Source organism: Oncorhynchus clarkii, chromosome 2, assembly GCF_045791955.1.
Source record: "Oncorhynchus clarkii lewisi isolate Uvic-CL-2024 chromosome 2, UVic_Ocla_1.0, whole genome shotgun sequence".
Taxonomy (NCBI): Eukaryota; Metazoa; Chordata; class Actinopteri; order Salmoniformes; family Salmonidae; genus Oncorhynchus; species Oncorhynchus clarkii.
In genome coordinates this window covers 13,046,385-13,066,982 of record NC_092148.1, presented here as the reverse complement: position 1 = coordinate 13,066,982, position 20,598 = coordinate 13,046,385, and the positions used below count along the sequence as shown (strand labels likewise).

Sequence of the window (20,598 nt, the reverse complement as noted above, 5' to 3'; positions counted from 1 at the left end):
CATAAAGGGAAGAAGGCAGGAGCTTTGTAAAAGTATTGAAACAGACCCTCCTTCCATGGTAGTGTCAGAGTAGGACAATGACCAGCAGAGGACAGTAGTTACACATCGCCAGTCAGTGGGAGCATTGTAATAGTCTATAGTACCCCCCTCTCCTCTCCTCTCCTCTCCTCTCTCCTCTCCTCTCCTCTCCTCTCCTCTCCTCTCCTCTCCTCTCCTCTCCTCTCCTCTCTTCTCTTCTCTTCTCTTCTCTTCTCTTCTCTTCTCTTCTCTTCTCCTCTCCTCTCCTCTCCTCTCCTCTCCTCTCCTCTCCTCTCCTCTCCTCTCCTCTCCTCACCTCTCCTCTCCTCTCCTCTCCTCTCCTCTCCTCTCCTCTATCTGTTCTTAGAGATATAGAACAGGAAAAAACAATATGACGGACTTATACCATGCTATTGATTTCTCCTGTTCAGTTCTTTCACATCGTAACAAACTGTTGAAACACCCCACTGGGCAAATCAACGTTGTTTCCACTTCATTTCAACCACACAATTTAATGTGATGATGTTGACTCAACGTGGAAAACTGACTGGATTTGAGAAAAGTCATTAACATAAGGGAATTATGTATTTTCTTCACCCACCCAATCCAATGTCAGGGTGACATTTTTGGTTGATTTCAGTTCTGTCACACTGTGTCAATTCACAGCAATTCAACAATATACAATACTTGTATATATTTGCAATAATATGTACATCACCAAGATCAAAATGAATTATCTTTAAAATATCATTCCACTCACTCCCCGGGTCATATATTCAGACTTCAGCTAGATATATAATATTATATCTACATATACAGTAGAATTCTCCCCTATAGATTTCAGAACATCGTCACATTCATGTTAATGTGTATTCAAACATTTTAACCGACATTCATATATTCTTACAGATATTCTAATATTGTTTTATTATTTTAACTCAAGTTATTATTATTATCATTACCATGGATAAGTATATGTATAAACCTATGCACATATAAGTGTGTAGGAGTGAAAGACAGTGCTTAGGGTTGTACATCTCAAGTGAATACAAATCCCTCATTTCCGCAGAACTGCGGTAGGTTCAGGTTTAGCTGCAGCCTCTCATTCTCCCTGTCTCTCCCTTTCTCCCTCTCTCCCTTTCTCCCTCTCTCTCCCCCTCTCCTTGTCTCTCTCATTCTCCCTCTCTCTCCCTCTCTCCCTGTCTCTCCCTTTCTCCCTCTCAGCCCCTTTTGTCACAGATGCTAACCTCTAAAGTCTTTCAAGAAATCACATACTTTTTTCTCTGTCACTTTCTCTCCACCCCCTCATCTCTCTATCCTTGACAACTCCTCCACCTCTCCTGAACCCTCTTTCTCTCTCTCTGCCCATCTCTCAGCTTTTAATACCAAATGTATGTTAACTCTAATCCCTGAATCCTTCTCCCTTTTCACACTTACTCCAGCTTTCTTGCTCTTCACACTTACTTTCTCCCTCCCTCTTTTCTGTCCATCTCCATCTCCAGCTGCCTGCATCTTCCTACCTCCATCTCCACCTCCCTCCATCTCCACCTCCCTCCATCTCTCTCCATCTCCCCCTATAGCATTACTATCTATATATATATACTGTATATTGTTTTTCATCATAAATGTGTGTGTGTCTATGGGAGTGATAGTCCACCATCAGCGCACCCCTGTCCCTTGCTCCCTCTCTCTAACAGGGGGAGGCGTCCATGTGCATGTGTGTGTGGTAATGAGGGGGGCCGGTGGAAGGGGGCATGGCCATGGCCTGGGAGTTACCGTGTGAGTGTTGGTGTTGAAGTGTGTGGGTGTTGTAGGCCCCAGACGGTGGGGGCATCTGGTAGCTAGCTCCAGAGGAGGACCCAGACCCAGGGCCCATGTTGGACCCCATGCCCCCACCGTGGTTGCCCTGCAGGGGGGTTTTGGTGGGCTGCGGGGGGGTCTGGTTGATCTGGATGGAGATGTCGCTGGAGGCCCGGGAGTCACTGCGGCCCCTCTTAGGAGGAGGCCAGGTCTCAGGGTGGAGGAACTGGCCGCTGTAGTCGCTGCACTCAGACAGACGGGGGCGGTAGAGGGCTGGGTGGGGGCGGTACATCTCCTCCTCAGCATAACGCTTCATAAACAGATAGACTGACATCACCCCAGCCCCCTGACAGGAGAGAGAGATAGAGAGAGGGAGAGTTATGCAGGGATCAAAAGGTTTGAAAGAAAAGGGAACAAGTAGAGGGGATAAATCTAGTGGGGAGGAGGTGGAAAAGAAAGTGAGTCGAGGGGATTAGTGAGCAATGGAATAAGAGGAAGTGAGAGAGAGAGAGAGAGAGAGAGAGAGAGAGAGCAATGTGAGGACAAGAGGCAAGACGAGGAAAGAGGAGGAGTAGCAGGAGCAGAAGGATTGGAGCACACTGAGCTGTCCATTGCACCACATTAGTGTAGTAATGCTGACGATGTGAGAGAGGCAGGGTGGGGGATGGAGGGAGAGATGGGTGAAACGAGCAGAGAACATCACACAACACTGCACCGCTAACACACACACACACACACACACACACACACACACACACACACACACACACACACACACACACACACACACACACACACACACACACACACACACACACACACACACACACACACAGAGAGAGAGAAGACTACTGCACTGCTACAGTATGTCAACATCCCCACTGACACCCCAGTCTATCCCCAGAATACTAATCCTCACTAGCTCATTGTGTATTCAGCAGGGTTCTCCTATCTTCTCTGCAGCAAAGTACAACAACAGTCCACTCTTCATATATGCTCTGTCTTAGAACTGTCATGAATGTTTGAACTAAACTAGAGTATGCAGATGTACAGAGCAAGTACTGAAACAAAGACTGTATTTGAGTTAGGAGTGATGAACTATACTGTACTTAAACAGAGTTTGCACTCATCTGATGGGCACATAAGGAGTTGACAGTCAGTGGAATTAAAATTCATATCCATAATCACACACACCCACACGGACACACGGACACACATACGCACATGCACACGCAAGCACACACACACTCCTCTCCCCCTGATTGGCTATGACAACAGAGAGAGAGGGCGAGTAAAGAAGAGTTGCTCCTCTGAACTCTCCACTCTGACAGGACGGGGGTAAAGAAGGGTTGCTCCTCTGAACTCTCCACTCTGACAGGACAGGGGTAAAGAAGAGGTGCTCCTCTGAACTCTCCACTCTGACAGGACGGGGGTAAAGAAGAGGTGCTCCTCTGAACTCTCCACTCTGACAGGACGGGGGTAAAGAAGGGTTGCTCCTCTGAACTCTCCACTCTGACAGGACAGGGGTAAAGAAGAGGTGCTCCTCTGAACTCTCCACTCTGACAGGACGGGGGTAAAGAAGAGGTGCTCCTCTGAACTCTCCACTCTGACAGGACGGGGGTAAAGAAGAGGTGCTCCTCTGAACTCTCCACTCTGACAGGACGGGGGTAAAGAAGGGTTGCTCCTCTGAACTCTCCACTCTGACAGGACGGGGGTAAAGAAGGGTTGCTCCTCTGAACTCTCCACTCTGACAGGACGGGGGTAAAGAAGAGGTGCTCCTCTGAACTCTCCACTCTGACAGGACGGGGGTAAAGAAGGGTTGCTCCTCTGAACTCGCCACTCTGACAGGACGGGGGTAAAGAAGTTGTGCTCCTCTGAACTCTCCACTCTGACAGGACGGGGGTAAAGAAGGGTTGCTCCTCTGAACTCTCCACTCTGACAGGACAGGGGTAAAGAAGGGTTGCTCCTCTGAACTCTCCACTCTGACAGGATGGGGGTAAAGAAGTGGTGCTCCTCTGAACTCTCCACTCTGACAGGACGGGGGTAAAGAAGAGGTGCTCCTCTGAACTCTCCACTCTGATAGGACGGGGGTAAAGAAGTGGTGCTCCTCTGAACTCTCCACTCTGACAGGACGGGTGTAAAGAAGAGGTTCTCCTCTGAACTCTCCACTCTGATAGGACGGGGGTAAAGAAGTGGTGCTCCTCTGAACTCTCCACTCTGACAGGACGGGGGTAAAGAAGTGGTGCTCCTCTGAACTCTCCACTCTGACAGGACAGGGGTAAAGAAGGGCTGCTCCTCTGAACTCTCCACTCTGACAGGACTGGGGTAAAGAAGGGTTGCTCCTCTGAACTGTGTCCACTCTGACAGGACAGGGGTAAAGAAGGGTTGCTCCTCTGAACTCTCCACTCTGTCCCATCAGCGCTTATCACACACAGGACAGAAGATGGCTGACAGCCACAGGAATACCCAGAGGTACAGGTTCTTCCTCAACACCTGCATACAGAACATCTCAGTACAGATAGACTGTGCAGAAGTTTACATTTAGAATGACTGATTTAGAATGTATAGAGAATAGTAGTATTTTGCAGAGGCAGGGGGTAAAGAAGTGGTGCTCCTCTGAACTCTCCACTCTGACAGGACAGGGGTAAAGAAGAGGTGCTCCTCTGAACTCTCCACTCTGACAGGACGGGGGTAAAGAAGAGGTGCTCCTCTGAACTCTCCACTCTGACAGGACGGGGGTAAAGAAGAGGTGCTCCTCTGAACTCTCCACTCTGACAGGACGGGGGTAAAGAAGGGTTGCTCCTCTGAACTCTCCACTCTGACAGGACGGGGGTAAAGAAGTGGTGCTCCTCTGAACTCTCCACTCTGACAGGACAGGGGTAAAGAAGGGCTGCTCCTCTGAACTCTCCACTCTGACAGGACTGGGGTAAAGAAGGGTTGCTCCTCTGAACTGTGTCCACTCTGACAGGACAGGGGTAAAGAAGGGTTGCTCCTCTGAACTCTCCACTCTGTCCCATCAGCGCTTATCACACACAGGACAGAAGATGGCTGACAGCCACAGGAATACCCAGAGGTACAGGTTCTTCCTCAACACCTGCATACAGAACATCTCAGTACAGATAGACTGTGCAGAAGTTTACATTTAGAATGACTGATTTAGAATGTATAGAGAATAGTAGTATTTTGCAGAGGCATCATCATTTTTCCTGCCTCAAATTTTGCCTTGACTTTGCAAGTCATAGTGATTTAAATGTATGGCTCCCTAGGACCTAAATTATAGCTGTACTTTCCCAGCATATTGCAGTGTAATGAGTGTTGTGATGAGTGTTGTAGGGAGGCTTGCCTCAGCCGGCACGACACTGTGGCTTTCAGATGGATAGGTCAGCTGGGCACCCCAGGCAGCACAGCAGTGGCACTAATGACGTCTCCTCACCCCCCCCACCACCTGCCCCCCTACCACACACACACGCACACAAGTACACACACACACACACACACACACACACACACACACACACACACACACACACACACACACACACACACACACACACACACACACACACACACAAATTCTGACCTCCTTGAGTAGGAAGGAGGAGGCTGCGAAGGCAAACGACCAGCCGTAGTGGTAGTTGAAGAACTGTTCAGGCTCCCTCGGTCTGTTCATCACCTCATCATTAATACTGGAGATGTAGAGCACCAGCCCCACCACCAGACTCAGGCCTGGAGAGGGAGGGAGAGACAGAGGGGGGGGGGGGGCGGGGGGAGGAAGAGAAGGAGGGAGGGAGAGAGGTAGGGAGGGAGGAAGAGAAGGAGGGAGGGAGAGAGAGAGAGAGGGGGGGGCGGAGGGAGGGAGGCAGAGAAGGAGGGAGGGAGAGAGAGAGCGGGGGGAGGGAGGGAGGGAGGGGTAGGGGGGAGAGAGAAAGAAGGTGATAGAGGGAGCGAGAGAGAGAGAGGGAGAGGGAGGGAGGGAGAGAGAGAGAAAGAGGGAAGAAGGGAAGGATGGAGTTGGGAGGGAGAGAAAGAGAGGAGAGAGAGAGAGGGAGGGAGGGAGGGAGGGGTAGGGGGGAGAGAGAAAGATGGTGATAGAGGGAGCGAGAGAGAGAGAGGGAGAGGGAGGGAGGGAGGGAGAGAGAGAGAAAGAGGGAAGAAAAGAAGGATGGAGTTGGGAGGGAGAGAAAGAGAGGAGAGAGAGAGAGAGGGGGAGAGAGAAAGAAAGAAGGGGAGGGAGGGAGGGATGGCGAGAAAGAGGGAGGAAGAGAAGGATGGAGGTGGGAGGGAGGGAGAGAAAGAGAGAAGGAGAGAGAGAGTGATAGAGGGAGAGAGAGAAAGAAGACATTAATGCTGACACCCTGAGAGAGAGAGAGATAGAGAGAGAGAGAGAGAGAGAGAGAGAGCAGCAGGACATTACCACTGACACCCTAAGAGAGAGAGATAGAGGGATAGAGAGCAGCAGGACATTACCACTGACACCAACAGCAACAAAGACAAGGAAGAGAGGGGGCGAAAGTGAAAGGAATATAGCAAATAACAATGACACTAAAAGACAGAGAGAGGATTCTGAGGGAGGAAAGTGTGTGTGAGAGAGAGAGAGAGATTACCGTACGACAGACCACAAATTCACCCTGCACACCCTAATTGACAAACAAACAAACCAAAACAAGGCAAAGTCTTCTCATGCTTAGTTGAGAAGGATGGAGTTGGGAGGGAGAGAAAGAGAGGAGAGAGAGAGAGAGGTAGGGGGGAGAGAGAAAGAAAGAAGGGGAGGGAGGGATGGCGAGAAAGAGGGAGGAAGAGAAGGATGGAGGTGGGAGGGAGGGAGAGAAAGAGAGAAGGAGAGAGAGAGTGATAGAGGGAGAGAGAGAAAGAAGACATTAACGCTGACACCCTGAGAGAGAGAGAGAGAGAGAGAGAGAGAGAGAGAGAGAGAGAGAGAGAGAGAGAGAGAGAGAGCAGCAGGACATTACCACTGACACCCTAAGAGAGAGAGATAGAGGGATAGAGAGCAGCAGGACATTACCACTGACACCAACAGCAACAAAGACAAGGAAGAGAGGGGGCGAAAGTGAAAGGAATATAGCAAATAACAATGACACTAAAAGACAGAGAGAGGATTCTGAGGGAGGAAAGTGTGTGTGAGAGAGAGAGAGAGATTACCGTACGACAGACCACAAATTCACCCTGCACACCCTAATTGACAAACAAACAAACCAAAACAAGGCAAAGTCTTCTCATGCTTAGTTGAGAAGGATGGAGTTGGGAGGGAGAGAAAGAGAGGAGAGAGAGAGAGAGGTAGGGGGGGAGAGAGAAAGAAAGAAGGGGAGGGAGGGATGGCGAGAAAGAGGGAGGAAGAGAAGGATGGAGGTGGGAGGGAGGGAGAGAAAGAGAGAAGGAGAGAGAGAGTGATAGAGGGAGAGAGAGAAAGAAGACATTAACGCTGACACCCTGAGAGAGAGAGAGAGAGAGAGAGAGAGAGAGAGAGAGAGAGAGAGAGCAGCAGGACATTACCACTGACACCCTAAGAGAGAGAGATAGAGGGATAGAGAGCAGCAGGACATTACCACTGACACCAACAGCAACAAAGACAAGGAAGAGAGGGGGCGAAAGTGAAAGGAATATAGCAAATAACAATGACACTAAAAGACAGAGAGAGGATTCTGAGGGAGGAAAGTGTGTGTGAGAGAGAGAGAGAGATTACCGTACGACAGACCACAAATTCACCCTGCACACCCTAATTGACAAACAAACAAACCAAAACAAGGCAAAGTCTTCTCATGCTTAGTTGATTTCAAAAAAGTTGTTGACTCAGTTTGGCATGAGGGTCCGCTATACAAATTGATGGAAAGTGATGTTTGCGGAAAAACATACAACATTATAAAATCCATGCACACAAACAACAAGTGCATATTTAAAATTGGCAAAAAACACATATTTCTATCCACAGGACTGTGGAGTGAGACAGGGATGCAGCTTAAGCCTCACCCTCTTCATCATATATATATCAACGAATAGGCGAGGACACTAGAAAAGTCTGCAGCACCCGGCCTCATCCTACTAGAATCTGAAGTGAAATGTCTACTGTTTGCTGATGATCTGGTGCTTCTTCTGCACAGATTCTGTCAGACTTGGGCCCTGACAGTAAATCTCAGTAAATCTCAGTAAGATAAAAAATAATGGTGTTCCAAAAAAGGACCAGTTGCCACAAATAAAAATTCCATCTAGACAGCGTTGCTCTAGAGCACACACAAACTATACATACCTCGGCCTAAACATCAGCACCAAAGGTAACTTCCACAAAACCTTGAACGAGCTGAGAGACAAAGCAAGAAGGGCCTTCCATGCCATCAAAAGGAACATAAAATTCGACATACCAATTAGGATCTGTAAAAATACTTGAATCAGTTATAGAACCCTTTGCCTATTATGGTTGTGAGGTCTGGGGTCCGCTCACCAACCAAGAATTCACAAAATGGAACAAACAACAGATTGACACTCTGCATGCAGAATTCTGCAAAAATATCCTCTGTGTACAACGTAAACCACCAAATAATGTATGCAGAGCAGAATTAGGCCGATACCCACTAATTATCAAAATCCAGAAAAGAGCTGTTAAATTCTACAACCACCTAAAATGAAGCGATTCCCAAACCTTCCATAACAAAGCCATCACCTACAGAGAGATGAACCTGGAGAAGAGTCCCCTGAGCAAGCTGGTCCTGGGGCTCTGTTCACAAACACAAACACTCCACACAGAGCCCCAGGACAGCAACACATGTAGACCCAACCAAACCATGAGAAAACAAAAATATAATTACTTGACATATTGGAAAGAATTTTAAAAAAAACAGAGCAAACTAGAATGCTGTTTGGCCCTAAACAGAGAGTACACAGTGGCAGCATAGCCTTGCCATTTGAGAGAGGCTGCCGTAGGCAGACCTGGCTCTCAAGAGAAGACAGGCTATGTGCACACTGCCCACAAAATTATATGGAAACTGAGCTGCACTTCCTAACCTCCTGCCAAATGTATGACCATATTAGAGACACATATTTCCCTCAGATTACACAGATCCACAAAGAATTTGAAACCAAACCCAATTTTGATAAACTCCCACAGTGTGCCATCACTGCAGCAAGATGTGTGACCTGTTGCCACAAGAAAAGGGAAGAACAAACTAATTATGTTTATTTATTTTCCATTTTGCACTTTTTTTTATTTTACCCTCTAATTTCATGGTATCCAATTGCTGGTAGTTACTGTCTTGTCTCATCGCCACAACTCCCACACGGACTCGGGAGAGACGAAGGTCGAGAGCCATGCGTCCTCTGAAACACAACCCAACCAAGCCGCACTGCTTCTTAACACAGCGCGCATCCAACTGGGAAGCCAGCTGCACCAATGTGTCAGAGGAAACACCGTACACCTAGCGACCTGGTCAGCGTGCACTGCGCCCAGCCCACCACAGGGGTCGCTAGTGCGCAATGAGACAAGGATATCCCTGCCGGCAAAACCCTCCCTAACCCCTAACCCGGACTACGCTAGGCCAATTGTGAGTCGCCCCATGGGCTTCCCAGTCGCGGCCGGTTGCGACAGAGGGTTCGAACCCAGAGTCTCTGGTGGCACAGCTAGCACTGCGATGCAGTGCCTTAGACCACCCGGGAGAACCTTACATTTTGTACTTTAACTATTTGCACATCGCTACAACACTGTATATAGACATAATAAGACATTTGAAATGTCTTTACTTTTTTCGAACTTGTGTGTAATGTTAACTGTTAATTTTTATTGTTTATTTCACTTTTGTTTATTATCTACTTCACTTGCCTTGGCAATGTTAACAGATGCTTCCCATGCCAATAAAGCCCTTAAACTGAATTGTTTTGAGAGAGAGAGAGTGAGTGAGTGAGGACCCCCATTCAAAATGATATGGCAGAGGACAGGACACTAAGCCAGTCCCCTATAGCTGTGATGCTCTGTGTATGCTGTAAGACCTTTCTGTGGGATATAGACACCGAGCAGCTTTCAGTAAAGAGTTAGAGAAGACCTTCCTCATTGGAAAAACTCTACATACAACATTAAAATACCACTCTTCTGAGCAAACCATTTATACAACATTAAAATGCATGTGATGCCCCATATGTGAAAAATGTACCATTAGAACGCACGTAGAGCCACATACATATATGGTGTATGAGCATGTGTTCTGTACACCGGGAGCCTGTCAGTCAGTATAGGCTGTGAATGTAAAAGGAAAGTGCATGGAAACCATGTCCAGTTATAACATAGAGGTTCATCATCTTTACCTAAATAAGTAACACTGGCATACGAAAATACACTCACTCACTCACCCACACACACAGAGAGAGAGAGAGAGAGAGAGAGAGAGAGAGAGAGAGAGAGAGAGAGAGAGAGAGAGAGAGAGAGAGAGAGCATGCAAGGGGGCCAGGACCGAGAGTGCGAAATGCTGCTGTGTTACAAACAAACCACAACAAAGGCAGGAATGTGATTATAATGACTGTTTTTTGTCCTTAAATAATATACCTGTTTTTCCTAACATATCATAGGTGAATTGTTATGTTTTGAGTGCCATTCTTGATATCTTCTCATCTCTCTCTCTCTTCCATAGAGAGAAAAGGGAGCTCCCTCATCACTGCCACCTCCTGGTCAGGAGAGTGAACTACAAAGCAGAAAAGTCCCCAAACAGCTTCACAGAGGATAGATATTTCTCTGATTTACAATACTGTTAGGAATTTTATGAATAATGACTAAACAATATCTACATTTTAAATAGAACTATAACTAATTAAACTCTACTCTGTTTTATTATATCTGATTAATAATATTAATTCATAAGGAAGGGATTGTGGAGCATGAAACACGGGTTAATTAAATAAAATAAATACCATTCCAGCCAGGTTGGAGGGGACTGGAATTTGGGGTACTTAAGTAAGCAAAAAGGGTCGTTAACCTATGGTTGAACCGACTCAACTTAGCTCTGGGATGTGTAGATAAGGCAGTGTGTGTTTTCTTAGGTTTTCCATTAGCTGGAACTGTCTGCTGAATGGTGATGGATGAAGACTTCAGAAGTTTAACCTCGATTTAACTGTGTGTCTGGAGTGAGAGAGAGAAGGGGTGGGAATAAACTTTTGAACTGTTGGGAGAAAGGACGTTTTATAACCTATGACGTCATATTCTGTATATAAACTGTTGTTCGTGGTTTCATGGCAGCGCGCTCCGAGAATAAATACTATTATCTAATTTTGATAAGACTGGTCTCTGTCTAATTTATGCAAATAGGAATCTTACAAATTCTTATAAAATAGACTGAGGGATTTAATTAATGTACAATCAATAGGAATGATGAAATTCCAGTGACAAATACAAAATACACTACCAGTCAAAATGTTTGGACACACCTACTCATTCTAGGATTTTCTTAATTTGTACTATTTTCTACATTTTTACATTGTAGTGAAGATATCAACACTATGAAATAACACATATGGAATCATATAGTAACAAAAAAAGTGTTCAACAAATCCAAATATGTTTTAGATTGTAAATTCTTCAAACTAGCCACCCTTTGCCTTGATAACAGGTTTGCACACCCTTGGCATTCTCTCAACCACATTCACCTGGAATGCTTTTCCAACAGTCTTGAAGGAGTTCCCACATGCTGAGCACTTGTTGGCTGCTTTTCCTTCACTCTGTGGTCCAACTCATCCCAAACCATCTCAATTGGGTTGAGGTTGGGTGATCGTGGAGGCCAGGTCTGATGCAGCAGTCCATCACTCTCTTTCTTGGTTAAATAGCCCTTACACAGCCTGGTGGTGTGTTGGGTCATTGTCCTGTTGAAAAACAAATGATAGTCCCTCTAAGTGCAAACCAGATGGGATGATGTATTGCTGCAGACTGCTGTGGTAGCCATGCTGGTTAAGTGTGCCTTGAATTGTAAATAAATCACTGACAGTGTCATCAGCAAAGCACCCCCACACCATCACACCTCCTCCATGCTTCACGGTGGGAACCACACATGAAGAGATCATCCGTTCTCCTACTCTGCGTCTCACAAAGACATGGTGGTTGGAACCAAAAATCTCAAATTTGGATCAGACCAAAGGACAGATAATTTCCCACCGGTCTGGAGTCTGCTCATGTTTCTTGGCCCAAGCAAGTCTCTTCTTCTTATTGGTGTCATTTGGATGTGGTTTCTTTACAGCAATTCGGCCATGAACGCCTGATTCAGGCAGACTCCATTGAACAGTGGATGTTGAGATGTGTCTGTGGCGGTCCCCATGAGAGCCAGTTTCATCATAGCGCTTGATGGTTTTTGCGACAGCACTTGAAGATACTTTCAAAGTTCTTGACATTTTCCAGATTGACTGACCTTCATGTCTTAAAGTAATGATGGACTGTCGTTTCTCTTTGCTTATTTGAGCTGTTCTTGTCATAATATGGACTTGGTCTTTTACCAAATAGGGCAATCTTCTGTATACCACCTCTACCATGTCACAACACAACTGATTGGCTCAAACACATTAAGAATAAATACCACAAATAAATACCACTAAATACCACAAATACCACACCAGTTAATTGAAATGTATTCCAGGCAACTACCTCATGAAGCTAGTTGAGAGAATACCAAGAGTCTGCAAAGCTGTCATCAAGGCTACTGATGGAATCTGAAATATAAAATATATTTTGACTGGTTTAACACTGTTTTGGTTACTACATGATTCCATATGTGTTATTTCATAGTGTTGATGTCTTCATTATTATTCTACTATGTAGAAAATAGTAAAAATAAAGAACAACCATGTAATGAGCAGGTATGTCCAAACTTTTGACTGGTACTGTATGTAGACACAGTTTTAGAAAGAACCATTGTCAACAGAAATTCCTGATGACACCAGTGATTGTTCTGCTCAACTTGACCTTATTCAGAGATATTATTTGCAGTAATAATGGTCAGACCCTGTTCAGGTGGTACAGGAGACATCCAAAAGTAAAAATAGAGCAATGATGGAGTGGCTAGGCTGAAACAGGATGAAGACAGCAATAATCAATCACAGTTGGAAGGAGACAGAGGGGGCCAGATATGAATCATCACACACAGATAAGCCTTGTTCAAATTAACATGATTGGCCTATTTACCTGAGAGGATGGATGAAGGCAGTAATAATGTAGGCCAGATGGATTGGCCTATTTACCTGAGAGGATGGATGAAGGCAGTAATAATGTAGGCCAGATGGATTGGCCTATTTACCTGAGAGGATGGATGAAGGCAGTAATAATGTAGGCCAGATGGATTGGCCTATTTACCTGAGAGGATGGATGAAGGCAGTAATAATGTAGGCCAGATGGATTGGCCTATTTACCTGAGAGGATGGATGAAGGCAGTAATAATCTAGGCCAGATGGAGTGGCCTATTTGCCTGAGAGGATGGATGAAGGCAGTAATAATCAAGGCCAGATGGAGTGGCCTCTCTACCTGACAGGATGGATGAAGGCAATGATAATCAAGGCCAGATGGAGGGGCATATCTACCTGAGAGGATGGATGAAGGCAGTACTAATCAAGGCCAGATGGAGTGGCCTATCTACCTGAGAGGATGGATGAAGGCAATAATAATCAAGGCCAGATGGAGTGGCCTATCTACCTGAGAAGATGGATGAAGGCAGTAATAATCAAGGCCAGATGGAGTGGCCTATCTACCTGAGAGGATGGATGAAGGCAGTAATAATCAAGGCCAGATGGAGTGGCCTATCTACCTGAGAGGATGGATGAAGGCAGTAATAATCAAGGCCAGATGGAGTGGCCTATCTACCTGAGAGGATGAAGAAGATCCCGGAGACGAAGGCCAGGATGGTGCGCTGGGGCCGTATGTGTCCGATGTTACTGATGACAAAGGCCATGAAGACGAAGAGCAGAGACACCATGGGGAACGGAGTGGCCGTCCGCACCATCTCTACAGGGTCACAGTGTTAGAGGTTAAAGGTCATAGCAGAGACACCATGGGAAATTGAGTGGCTGTCCGCACCATCTCTACAGGGTCACAGCATTAGAGGTCAAATGTTATGTACTAACCATAAGAGAGAGAGCAATAGTAATGACGTCTTTTTGTTGGCATCAACTTCGCCATGACTCATTGGCCAAAGACTATGGGGAAATGAATTGGGGTTTTGGAGGGGTTTTGGATAAATGCCAAAAATAAGGTCTGTGGTAAACACAGGCTTAGGGTGACCATATACGTTTTGTTCAATGAGTTACTCTTCATCAGCTAATGACACTTTTTGTGAATTTTTAAGAATTTATGTAATCATAACAAACACATAAATGACATAAAGGCTTCATAATAATTAATACATGTCATTTTAACTGACTGCTATTATCTCATAGAACAAAATGTAGAAGATCTAAGCCTGTGTTAACCCCAGAACTTATTTTTTTCTCTGTTTATCCAAAACACCTCTAAAATCCAAATTAATTTCCCCATAGGCTTTGGCCAACGAGCCAGTAATTTCCTGAGCGCTGACCATAGGAATGGTTGAATGAAACAGAGGTAACTCATTTCCGTTTTTTAGGGCTACAAGTTGGTGAGCTCTATGCTGAGCTTGCAGTGTAAAGCTGTAAGTGTAGGGTACAGTATACTCACTCAGAATATTAGCAGTATTCTCTGTGGTGATCTCTATCTCTGGCTCAGTGAAATACTCTGACGCCACACATCTCCCGTTCTCTGTCCCTGAGAGAGAAGGGAAAGAAAGAGTGTATAAAATTGAGGCTTGCATGAGAAAGAGAGAGGGAGGCAGATACACACATACAGGGTTGGACTGGGACCAAAAATCTGTCCTACCATTTCTAACACAACGGACCATTTTTTTCTTTGAGGCCCCCACACCGGCCCATTTTGTTATTTGAGGCCCCCAAGTTTTGCCAGTCAATTATCATTTTGCACAAAGAAAACAATTTAGGCAAAAAATGAATCAGCCCATCTGGCATTTGCCTGAGAAGCCGGATGGCCAGTCCGCCCCTGAATACGTTAATGAAAAAAGAATACAGTATATAACATTGAGATTGGGAAGTTGCACTGATATAAGGTCCGTTTAGTATTTTCCACTAATGGTTAACGTTCAGATTTAGAAGGAGTGAACTGATCCTAGATCAACAATGGCTAATTCTACCTGGAGCAGATTGGTCAGGTCACCACTGCTATTGAGGGTCAGAGGTCATATGTACCAGCCACGAAGCAGACCCTCCAGAGGCCAGAGTGCAGGGCCATCTTGACCTCCATGCTCTGGTTCTGCTGCAGCACGATGCCCTCCTCCATCAACAGCCAGTAGTCTGTAGACACAGCCACGCCCACCAGCAGCAGACCACACGCCCCAAACACCGTGGACAGGATGGTCAGCGCTCTGCTACTGCACGAACTCATCTAGAGACAGAGGGAGAGCGGAAGGAGAGGAGGGAGTGGCGGGAGGGAGAAGGAGAGAGAGCAAGGATAAGTCAGACTTATTGCATGAAGTCTTCAGAGAGGAGCGAGAGACAAAGCAAAGAGAGAGAAAGAGAACTCCTAAAAAAATATCTTCAATGAGAGGCAGACTTCTTTTGGCTCTACACACCGTTGCCTTGCCAAATAGTTCAGCATCGCTCAGATTGTACAGGAAATGTCCATTGGCAGAAAATCTCTAAGCAATACACAACGTTTGTATAGCAGTCAAAGCGAAACCGAGTTGGGTTACATTTGCGATATATGAGTACATTTACCAGATATATGAGTGATTGTGCGGAAAAACGATAACGTTCAAAAATATATTAGCGGTCCAATAATTCGTTCCCTTTGTAAAGTACGGCGAACATGGATTTTCCAAGGAGACAGGCCACAGTGAAGAAAGATAATCTGATGATAAGGCTCTCTTTCTCCAGGTGGAAATTCTGACTTTGACAGATGTCGCTAAATACCCGTCTGGGCTCCCGTTTGGGGACCAGCCACGACCCTGCTTAACTTCAGAGGCAAACCAGCAGTGGGATGCAGGGTACCATGATGCTGTAATATGCCAACACTTGAAAAAAGGCAGTGAAAGCAAATGCCAGGGTAAAGTAACCAACTATAGGGAAACCTGCAGGAAAGAGAGAGGCATTTTATTTAATTACGGTATCATACAAAATGTTTCACAGAAAATATTTGTTTTGCATCCATTTACAAATTATTTGCTCTTGCGTTAAACAATTATTTCCTTGCAATACATATTTTACTATTAATACATTTGGGTTTATGTTTTGCTTTCAGTATAATTATTTTTGTTTGCAATACTAAGAATTTTGTTCTCGACATCAGTTTTTCAAATTGATATTAATGGCACAAAAGTAAGTTACTCGCTAGAACCTTGCACCATATGTTGTTTCAAGCGGCAATCCTTAATTGAAACTTTAACAAAGTGGGCTCCCCGGCACAGTTTAGGTAAAAAGCTGATGGATGGGGCTGGTGAAATGCAACCACTCTGGAATCCATAGCCTGCGCTCTGGACTGACCATCCATGATATCAAAATTATAGTTTTAACCTATATAGTTTTTAAGCTATACAGTGTTTGTTTTCATTTACTTGGTTTACAAACATCGCAGTAAATGTGGAGTTTTCTTACATGTGAAACTGCAAATTATATTTTCACATGTGGAATTGCAAGTTCACATGTGAAAAACAATTGTATGTGAAAGTTCGATTTTTAGATTTTTACATGTGATTCCACATGAGAAAGTGAGATTTGAGATCCTCCCTCCCCAGTCAGCACGCTGGGTGTGTGTGTGTTAATTCACCCTGTGTGTTCATTCATCACCCATTTGCGACACAATCGCCCCTTGTATATTGTACACTGCTCTTGTCCATTGTGTCCTCACATCACCCTGAAGAGTCATTTGGTCAGTGGTCCTCCATGTTGTTTCAGAGTAACTGTCTTCGTCGGAGATGAGCTTCCGGTCTATGCTCAGTTTCTCATTTATCACACTAATGGTTAAGGATAGGATGTGGAGAGGGGAAGCTGATTCTACACCTATGGCTACGTGCAGCTTCTACCCAGAGTGACATCAACTGCACTGAGCCCCCATCCCACTTGCAAAGCATGCTGGGAGAAAAGGCATCTCCATGGATGTGCTTATTGTGCAGTGAATGGAGCGAATGGAGAGGGAAGGAGGGATGAATGGAGAGTGAAGGAGGGATGAATGGAGAGTGAAGGTGGGATGAATGGAGAGGGAAGGAGGGATGAATGGAGATGGAAGGAGGGTTGAATGGAGAGTGAAGGAGGGATGAATGGAGAGTGAAGGAGGGATGAATGGAGAGTGAAGGAGGGATGAATGGAGAGGGAAGGAGGGATGAATGGAGATGGAAGGAGGGTTGAATGGAGAGTGAAGGAGGGATGAATGGAGGTTGAAGGAGGGATGAATGGAGAGTGAAGGAGGGTTGAATGGAGAGGGGAGGAGGGACGAATGGAGTGTGAAGGAGGGTTGAATGGAGAGTGAAGGAGGGATGAATGGAGAGTGAAAGAGGGATGATTGGAGAGGGAAGAGTGAATGGAGCCTGGCTTTGTGAGCGAGGGATTGGAGGATTGGAAGAGCTGGGAGAAGGGAATTAAGAATAGGGTGATAATAGGGTGGAGAGAGAGACAGATTCAACAGAGGGAAACAGATAAGAAGACAAAGACAGGAAGGAAGACAGACAGACAGACAGTGAATGGAGGATAACTATGGAAACGGCTAGCAAAACTCTACATGCATATGTCATTTATACTACTGATTTGCTGTTGTGGATTATTAGGTGATAATTACTTTATCATACTGATGAAATGGTGTTGCTCAGAGACTGTCTCCCTCCTAATTGGATATCCTTCTCATTCTCTCCTTCTCCCTCTATTTCAACATGTAATTGTGTTTCTTCCTTTCTCCTTCTCTCTGTTTCTTTCATTCTCTTCACGTCTTCCCCTTACTTCTTTCTCCCTCTCACATCTTAATTTTCACCCTCTTCCCAATGTTTTCCCCTTCCTCCTCCTTCATTCCTCAGTGTCCTTCCCTCTCTTCTTCTCTCCTCCACCATGTTCACCCGGTCATGTTTCTCTCCCTGTGTTTTCTCTCCAGTCTGTGTGGTGACTCAGCGGAGCCCTCATAGCTGAGTGGAGACGCATGGGCCTGGGGGGCGACATTGTGTGTGTGTGTGGGGGGGAGGGGGGGGGGAGCATAGAACTGACTAAAGACAGAGATATAGAAAGAAGAGGAGGGGGAATAGAACTGACTAAAGACAGAGATATAGAAAGAAGAGGAGGGAGAATAAAACTGACTAAAGACAGAGATATAGAAAGAAGAGGAGGGAGAATAGAACTGACTGAAGACAGAGATGTAGAAACAAGAGGAGGGGGAATAGCTAGAAGAGAGACAGAGAGGAGAAGGAGAGATATGATGAGAGGAGAGGAGGAGTGACTAGAAGAGAGACAGAGAGGAGAGGAAGAGTGTCTAGAAGAGCGACAGAGAGGAGAGGAGGAGTGACTAAAAGAGCGACAGAGAGGAGAGGAGGAGTGACTAGAAGAGAGACAAAGAGGAGAGGAGGAGTGACTAAAAGAGAGACAGAGAGGAGAGGAGGAGTGACTAAAAGAGAGACGGAAGGAGAGGAGGAGTGACTAGAAGAGAGACAGAGAGGAGAGGAGGAGGGAGATGAAGAGAGACAGAAGGGATAGGAGGAGTGACATGAAGAGAGACAGAGAGGAGAGGAGGAGTGACTAGAAGAGAGACAGAGAGGAGAGGAGTGACTAGAAGCGAGACAGAGAGGAGAGGAGGAGTGACTAAAAGAGTGACAGAGAGGAGAGGAGGAGTGACATGAAGAGAGACAGAGAGGATAGGAGGAGTGACTAGAAGTGAGACAGAGAGGAGAGGAGGAGTGACTAAAATAGTGACAGAGAGGAGAGGAGTGACATGAAGAGAGACAGAGAGGATAGGAGGAGTGACTAGAAGAGAGACAGAGAGGAGAGGAGTGACTAGAAGCGAGACAGAGAGGAGAGGAGGAGTGACTAAAAGAGTGACAGAGAGGAGAGGAGGAGTGACATGAAGAGAGACAGAGAGGATAGGAGGAGTGACTAGAAGAGAGACAGAGAGGAGAGGAGGAGTGACTAAAAGAGAGACAGAGAGGAGAGGAGGAGTGACTAGAAGAGAGACAGAGAGGAGAAGAGGAGTGACTAGAAGAGAGTCAGAGAGGAGAGGAGGAGTGACTAAAAGAGAGACGGAAGGAGAGGAGGAGTGACTAGAAGAGAGACAGAGAGGAGAGGAGGAGGGAGATGAAGAGAGACAGAAGGGATAGGAGGAGTGACATGAAGAGAGACAGAGAGGAGAGGAGGAGTGACTAGAAGCGAGACAGAGAGGAGAGGAGGAGTGACTAAAAGAGTGACAGAGAGGATAGGAGGAGTGACATGAAGAGAGACAGAGAGGATAGGAGGAGTGACTAGAAGAGAGACAGAGAGGAGAGGAGGAGTGACTAGAAGCGAGACAGAGAGGAGAGGGGGAGTGACTAAAATAGTGACAGAGAGGAGAGGAGTGACATGAAGAGAGACAGAGAGGATAGGAGGAGTGACTAGAAGAGAGACAGAGAGGAGAGGAGGAGTGACTAGAAGTGAGACAGAGAGGAGAGGAGGAGTGACTAAAAGAGTGACAGAGAGGAGAGGAGGAGTGACATGAAGAGAGACAGGGAGGATAGGAGGAGTGACTAGAAGAGAGACAGAGAGGAGAGGAGGAGTGACATGAAGAGAGACATATAGGAGAGCAGGAGTGACTAGAAGAGAGACAGAGAGGAGAGGAGTAGTGACATGAAGAGGGACAGAGGATAGGAGGAGTGACTAGAAGCGAGACAGAGAGGAGAGGAGGAGTGACTAAAAGAGTGACAGAGAGGAGAGGAGGAGTGACATGAAGAGAGACAGAGAGGATAGGAGGAGTGACTAGAAGTGAGACAGAGAGGAGAGGAGGAGTGACTAAAATAGTGACAGAGAGGAGAGGAGTGACATGAAGAGAGACAGAGAGGATAGGAGGAGTGACTAGAAGAGAGACAGAGAGGAGAGGAGTGACTAGAAGCGAGACAGAGAGGAGAGGAGGAGTGACTAAAAGAGTGACAGAGAGGAGAGGAGGAGTGACATGAAGAGAGACAGAGAGGATAGGAGGAGTGACTAGAAGAGAGACAGAGAGGAGAGGAGGAGTGACTAAAAGAGAGACAGAGAGGAGAGGAGGAGTGACTAGAAGAGAGACAGAGAGGAGAAGAGGAGTGACTAGAAGAGAGTCAGAGAGGAGAGGAGGAGTGACTAAAAGAGAGACGGAAGGAGAGGAGGAGTGACTAGAAGAGAGACAGAGAGGAGAGGAGGAGGGAGATGAAGAGAGACAGAAGGGATAGGAGGAGTGACATGAAGAGAGACAGAGAGGAGAGGAGGAGTGACTAGAAGCGAGACAGAGAGGAGAGGAGGAGTGACTAAAAGAGTGACAGAGAGGATAGGAGGAGTGACATGAAGAGAGACAGAGAGGATAGGAGGAGTGACTAGAAGAGAGACAGAGAGGAGAGGAGGAGTGACTAGAAGCGAGACAGAGAGGAGAGGGGGAGTGACTAAAATAGTGACAGAGAGGAGAGGAGTGACATGAAGAGAGACAGAGAGGATAGGAGGAGTGACTAGAAGAGAGACAGAGAGGAGAGGAGGAGTGACTAGAAGTGAGACAGAGAGGAGAGGAGGAGTGACTAAAAGAGTGACAGAGAGGAGAGGAGGAGT

The 20,598-nt window shown here is 46.1% G+C and overlaps 1 protein-coding gene across 1 annotated transcript; it reads right to left on the bottom strand.

Moving 5' to 3' along the window:
* Window positions 1–1,708: 1,708 nt before the first annotated feature.
* LOC139379517 (voltage-dependent calcium channel gamma-7 subunit-like) lies at window positions 1,709–18,207 on the bottom strand. The gene is made up of 6 exons (XM_071122339.1): window positions 18,190–18,207; window positions 15,058–15,253; window positions 14,477–14,563; window positions 13,649–13,789; window positions 5,399–5,544; window positions 1,709–2,164 (listed from the first exon to the last, which is right to left on the bottom strand). Exons 2-6 carry the CDS (start codon window positions 15,251–15,253, stop codon window positions 1,709–1,711), a joined length of 1,026 nt encoding a protein of 341 aa, XP_070978440.1. The 5' UTR covers window positions 18,190–18,207.
* Between the last annotated feature and the right edge of the window lie 2,391 nt (window positions 18,208–20,598).

Excerpts from the sequence above, each read along its gene's own strand:
- LOC139379517 (XM_071122339.1), bottom strand. The coding sequence starts at position 15,253 with ATGAGTTCGTGCAGTAGCAGAGCGCTGACCATCCTGTCCACGGTGTTT. Across the intron at positions 13,790-14,476 it reads GAATACTGCTAATATTCTGA|AGATGGTGCGGACGGCCACT; the intron begins GTGAGTATACTG and ends GTGACCCTGTAG. Across the intron at positions 2,165-5,398 it reads CCTCCTTCCTACTCAAGGAG|GGGGCTGGGGTGATGTCAGT; the intron begins GTCAGAATTTGT and ends CTCTCCTGTCAG.